This window comes from Carya illinoinensis, chromosome 7, assembly GCF_018687715.1.
Source record: "Carya illinoinensis cultivar Pawnee chromosome 7, C.illinoinensisPawnee_v1, whole genome shotgun sequence".
NCBI lineage: Eukaryota > Viridiplantae > Streptophyta > Magnoliopsida > Fagales > Juglandaceae > Carya > Carya illinoinensis.
Window position 1 is genome coordinate 26,891,429 of NC_056758.1, and position 6,706 is coordinate 26,898,134.

Sequence of the window (6,706 nt, forward strand, 5' to 3'; positions counted from 1 at the left end):
TTTTAATTTACAATAAAATTTCTAACGTGTCAAATTCTAATCGGTGTCGGACAACATCCAAAAATCAGCCCGACCGGCCAAAATCGGAACTGGCATTAAAATGGCGAGAGCATCTTCGTATTCTCACAAACGAACAAGCAATAAATTGTTACATCGTACAGTGGTACCTCGGCATGAACCATAAAGGTCGTTTCAAAAAGAAATCATAGAGGTGGTCCATTACACTTTAGAGGTGGCCACGTGTCCAGACAACAACTCATGGGTTTCTCAGGACTCACCACGTTCCGTTCAAGTACAATACACAGTCACTCTAATCCACTACCAACGGAAAGATGCTGGGGAGTGCCACGTACCCCTCACCCGTCCCATGACTTGCCTTTTGCCACGGGCATCGGCTCCCATTTTCCAATTCTTTAAAAAAAAATAAAAATTTTATGATTTACGAAATAAAGGTTACGAAATAAAAATATTAAGATTGTATCATCTTATTATTATAATTTTTTTAAAATTTAATTTAATTTTTTAAAATTTTAAAATAATAATAATATTAAAAATAATATTTTAATTATATTTTATTTAATTTTTAATTTTAATTTAAAATTATCTTATCTGATCTCACTATTCAAACTATCTATTACTTACAAGTCAATTATTTGTAAAGATAAAATTTATTTTTTACATACTTAACATATTGCTGATGTGAAAATTTTCTACATTAGTTATGTTAAATAATAATTAGTAATTTGATTTTTTAACAATTATAAGGAATTCCATTATAAATAGTGTATTCAGGTACTAATTCACGTATAGCAAAATTCTTTAAGAAAATATGAAATACTTAATTTAAAAATAAAAGCAAAAAATTTTATTAATCATTTTCACACTATATACATAGTATTTTAATTTTTTTGATTAAATATAAATGATGAGTAGAAAATTTTAATTAATTTAAAAAGAGTAAAATAAATAAATAAATAAATAAATAAAAATATATTATATAAGTATGATAAATATCAAAACTCGTAAAAATAATAATATAACAAATTCATTAAAATACATATTAAACGTGTTCATAAAGGAGAATTATAGAATTTTACACAGTCCACCTACGGAGCATTGCCACAATGATAAAATAATTTTTTTTAATATTTATTAAAACTGTTTTATTATTTATTATATGACAATTATTTGTCAATCAACCAAATCTCACGCTAAAAATGGAAAATTGAAAAGGAGAGTGTGTGACAACCAAGCATCCGAAAGTGAATGCATGCTACTTCCAAAATCTCCCACTCGCCCAAGTGCTCTCATCTTCCTTTGAGATTGCAGACAGTGCCATCCCTCCTGCTGACAAAGTAAACGTTATTTTTTGCCTAAATTACCAGTTTACCACTCACCAACCCACTTTCTCTCTTTCCTCCCTAGTCTCTTCCCATACCAAATAAACTCAACCTTCCTCCCACCTCTCACTTTTCTTCTTTTCCTCCACCACGTGATGCAATGTCAATGGCTACCACTCATAATATAAAATATATATATATATATTAAATTATCCAAAAAAATATAATCTGAAATATACGTGTAACCCCGGCGCTTGTTCACGTGTGGAAGCATTATTAGCAGGAGTGCTGGGGAATAAATAATAAAGAAAAAAGAAAAAAAGTACATGGATAATCCCGGTGGACTCGTGTCAAAACACGCAAAACGAGACCAACGATTGTCGAACCTGAGATATTTTTGACCCACGAATAAGATATTTTCGAATCTGAGCCCCAGCGGGACACGTGTCGAATCATGTCTCCTCCATCCACAATAAGGATCCCTGACGTTACTCTCGATTCTCTATCACGGCAGGCATCTCAGCAATACAATGCCTACACGCGTCCCTTTGCGAATAGAAACATGACACGTTATCCCTAGACCCAAACCACCAAGGATCTGATACACTTTAACCAGCCATTCTCTGAAAGCCACGTTTAGTAGTAGGACAGATTTATCATTTATATATCCAAGTGCCGAGAAACCGGCCCGCAGTGTTGCCATGAGTCGGAACCAGCGTCTCAGATATAACCCGCCGAGTCAGGGTTCCGAATCAGCTGAGTCCGGCATATTCAACGAGCGCGTACTCGTCCTGCTCTTCGAGACCATCAGATGGGACATCCACACCCTGTGCTCGGCATCTTCCGTTAACCGAAAGCTACGCGCGATAGCAAAGCGGCTGCTCTGGCGCCAGGTCTGCCTGAACCGCGCCCCGCGCATGGTAGCCACATTGGCTAACGGCACGCCCAACGGTCGGTTCTGCGGCGGGTGGCACGCGCTGGCGAAGCTGATGTTCTTCTGCTGTGGGTGCGAGTCAACTCGGCATTTCAAGGTGAGTAAACCCTCTCCGGGCCACTTCGCGAAGGCCTCTCGGTTCTCGAAAACTTCAGGCCGAAGCTTCCTGGCGAAGAAGTGTCGGGCCGACTTGTTGTACGTGAGCGACCCGTGCGAGCATCCGACAGGGGACAAGGAAGATGATCTGGGGATCTATAGGGGGGTATTCAAGGGATTTAGCAGATCGAGGACGAGGGCGTGCTTGATCGGACGACAGGTGGGGCTGGAGGAGGGAATGAGATGTCCATACTGTGGGGCACGCGTATGGAGCATGACGACGGCTGGGCTGGTGCCGAAGAGCGCGGCTAGGCGACTGGGCTCGCACTCTGGAGGCTTGGATTATTTCGTGTGCGTGAACGGGCACTTGCACGGGACGTGTTGGCTGGTGCCGTTATCGTCGGACGAGGACGAGGACGAACCCGAAGACGAAGAGGAGGAAGTTAGCGAGGGCGATGGTGGGATCCGTGAGGTTGATAATCAGGATCGGACATCGGCGAGTGACATGGGTATGGAGTTCAAAGGACGAGGGAAAATGGAGATGGGGAATTCCTTAGTGGGTCCCCATGAAGTGCTAGTCGGGATTCATCAGAGGTCTGAAGTCCTAAGTTCTTAAATTTTGAGAGTTGTTTAGAATTGCATTAATATTATTGGTGATGTTGGTTGGTATCGTTATATGTAATGTACAAAAGAGGTAAGTGTTTCTGCACACTATATATATAATTGTTGGATCAATAAGAAGAATATTAATCATGTGCTTGAATATTATGCTTTTAGGTAAGAGTTGATTGTGAAGTGAGAGAGCGAGAGAGAGAGAGAGAGAGAGAGAGAGAGAGAGAGAGAGCATATCTATGAGATTTGTATGAGTTGAAGGCTGAAGTAGTAAAAGAACATATACTATAAAAGATCATGATCACCTTTTCCTTATGGCATCTATTTGATAATATTCCCTGCTATATATGCTAATGTCCCATCTAATTATTGTAATTTAACAGTCTCCTTCAATTCAAAGATTACTGGTTTTTATGACTAGTTATCATTTCAATTTTTATTAATTTTTTATTATTTCAAAATTATTAAAGATTATTTATTATATTATATTTATAAATTTATTATTTAATACTACGAATGATAAAAAAAAATGATGGAGAGAATTTTTCTTTGTTGATACCTTAATATATTATTAATTATTAATTAATATTATTAATTAAAGCTATTTTACTTGGCTTAATTAAAGGATGCAGCTATCAATTAGAAACATGCGGCAATCTATTTCCACGTCAGCCATTTCATCAAATTACAATAAAAAGAAATCATGAATATGGTTGTTACGTAAGAAAAGTAATTAAAAGGAGGCCCAATCTGTTATAGAAATAATATTAATTCAGTCACGGAAATATCGTCCACTAAAGTTGTAATAAAATGAATTCGCCTCTAATATATGATGTGTGGGAACGCATATGGTAAATGGTGCCATCAGATAAGATAATGATTCAACATAAAGACTTATCATATTTTGACGTCGATCTAGTTTGTAGATGAAATTAGAGTTGTGGAAAGCATATATTGGTATCAAGCTAAGATATTCAAGTGGATTCATTACCTTTTTGCATGTTCAAGTGGGAGATGTAATTGTAAGGGCGGTGACCACACCAAACGTGTGCCCTTTGGAATACACCTGCCCTTTCCATAGTGATGGTTCCCGTGGAGGATGTTAGTTGAAAACGTGTCAAGAAACACAAATATTTGATTTGGTCAAATTGTTATATCACTTGCTAATGGTTGTGTCCCTCTCCAATAAGTGCATTGTGGTCTATTCGTTTGTGCACAATTCATGTAATTGAAACTCCTCTGTTCATTACCAATTTGTTGAAGAAATACCCTCATTGGCATGATCTCCTGCCTGGAGTTGTTGTTATATTTTTATAAAAGACAATTTTTACTTCTGACTTTTTATTAAATATATATAACACAGCATTTCTCTTATATGCCTGTTCTTAGGACCAGTTGTGGAAAATAGGCTTGTTTTGAGGACAAGCCAATCCTATATATAAAATGGTTTGAATTCCCAACTCTAATTTATTCACTACTTATTCTAAAAGTTTAAACTAATAAAAAAAAATTAAAATTTTATTATTTATTTTATATCCCAACATTATTTCCATGTGAGAACAATTTCTATATCAATATATAGTTCATTTTATTTTATTACATGGCCCATAAAATGATCATCAACATGACTATTTATGATATACTACTTATTAGACCATTCTAATTAGCATAAGTACTGCCACAAACTGCCCCAACTCAAATAAATTGCAACTTAAGAGTCACCACTTACACGTCAAGACCACATATAATATATTTATATATATATAAATAGCATGAGTGGGGTCTGAGTTTTGAAATTCATTGTATTCCTTATGAATGTCATTTAGCCTGATAAACCTGATGTGGGGGTGCCTGTGACCATGTCCTTTAATTTGAAAACTCAGGATACGTCTGATATATATGTTCCCTGAAGTGAAGCTCTGATAAAAACAAGTTAGTAGCCAACTACCCTGTTATGAGCCACTGAGGATCAACAATGGAAAGGAACCGACTCTGTTTTTTTCCCCTTTTCATTGCCCATGATTCCTTTTATAAGATTCCATATGAATTTTGATGACAGGATGGATCTAATGGTGAACTTGAAAGCCTATCTTCAAGACGTTTAGGTATCTAATGTCCTAATAAAAGGCCTAAACTACATGGCGTATGCTTTAAAATGACTAGTCAATGATATAATTGGAACCCTATTGGAATATTATAAAAAGCAAGAATTTCACATTATTAAACTATACACCACCTATCCCCACTTATCAGAATGGGATATCACAAGGGCCAGCTGAGAGTTGGGTAGACCGGTAGCAATCGATGAGGAAGAGAACAATCTAGTACTTGAGGAAGTCTCGTTTTGGTAGTAAATATGGTTCTAATTTCAGTTCAGTTCTGGAGCTGGTGTTTTAGAAGTTAGGAAAATGTCATTTAGTCATTCCACTTGAAATATTGTAGATACTTAGTTTCCTACAAATCATGAAGGTTCAAGAAAGCACAGGAGTAGTGCCTCTTGAGGATTCTGGTGAACTTTTATCCAAATGTGATAGCCACTTGCTTTTCTTAACTACCCCCATTTCCAGCAGAAGGGTTGGTAGGGTTTTTATCTTGCTCTAAAACCGAACTTTCTAGGGACAACTTTGGTTTTAACCTGGGAGTCCATATTTCTTCCGAGTAAACTGTATAAGAAGACCACTTGGTGGAGCTGAAAGCTCACCAATGGCATTCCCGAGGGCCTGCAAGATTACTTGGCATCCAATATTTTTTAATTTCAATCAAACATCTTCTATGAGACTATGATTGCATGAAGATGAAAAGCGCAAATGATCATTGAGAGCAAGAAGAAAACTTTGTTCATTCAGTGAACATGGCAGCAATAGGCCTTTTGATGTAAACACTTGCGAACTTCGTGTAATTGGTCACACATCACTAACAAAATATTAAAACCTATCTAGTAAAAATTGTAGAGCCTCATTAATTAGGAAATCTCCAGTAGCTACCAGTTAGAATGAGTTCTTATCGATTTTTATCACAAACTCCTTTCATAAGCTCTTCTTAAACCATAGGGAAGGTTTTGAACCCTAGTCGAGTCTGCTGAGTAACCTAACTCTCAAACTCAGAACTTGACTCGTATCTTAAACTCATATATAGCCCTTTACACTAAACAGTATGTATCATTGGAGGCATCATATTATCATTTTTCTGTCCATTTTAAGATTTATTAATAGAATAGTGTATCTTTGTATTATGATTTTTAAATATAAAAGTTATGATATTACATGCTAAACAACTATAGACCAATAATCAATTACTTGTACTAAAGAGATCAGAGAAAAACCATCACAAATAACTATTAAAAGGAAAAAAAAAAGGAAAAAGAAAAGAGAATTTACACTTTACAATGAATGTAAGTTAGGGGTGTAACCGATCCGGTTCGGTCAGGTTTTGGATATATTTTAAAATTGAACAGTATATACTGATTTTGAGATTTGAAGAACCAATACCACACTGTTTATACCCCTAAATCGGTTCTTCTAGTTTTATCGATTATGGTCTGGTTTTTCCGGTATATTATATAGTATATAGTATATACAATATAGTAATAATATATTGTAGTATATTATAATATATATTATAATTGTATTATAGGCTCTAGTGATATATTATAATATGTAATATAGTAATATATTATAGTATATTATAATATATAGTGATATAGTATTAGTATAACTATTAATAC

General features: G+C 35.7%; 1 protein-coding gene across 1 annotated transcript; it reads left to right on the top strand.

The window, feature by feature from the left end:
* Positions 1 to 1,942: 1,942 nt before the first annotated feature.
* On the top strand, positions 1,943 to 3,123 carry LOC122316276 (EID1-like F-box protein 3; the record flags this gene model as incomplete). The annotated part of the gene is made up of 1 exon (XM_043132808.1): positions 1,943 to 3,123. A coding segment is annotated over one exon (1,044 nt), but the record flags the coding sequence as incomplete, so codon positions are not given.
* Between the last annotated feature and the right edge of the window lie 3,583 nt (positions 3,124 to 6,706).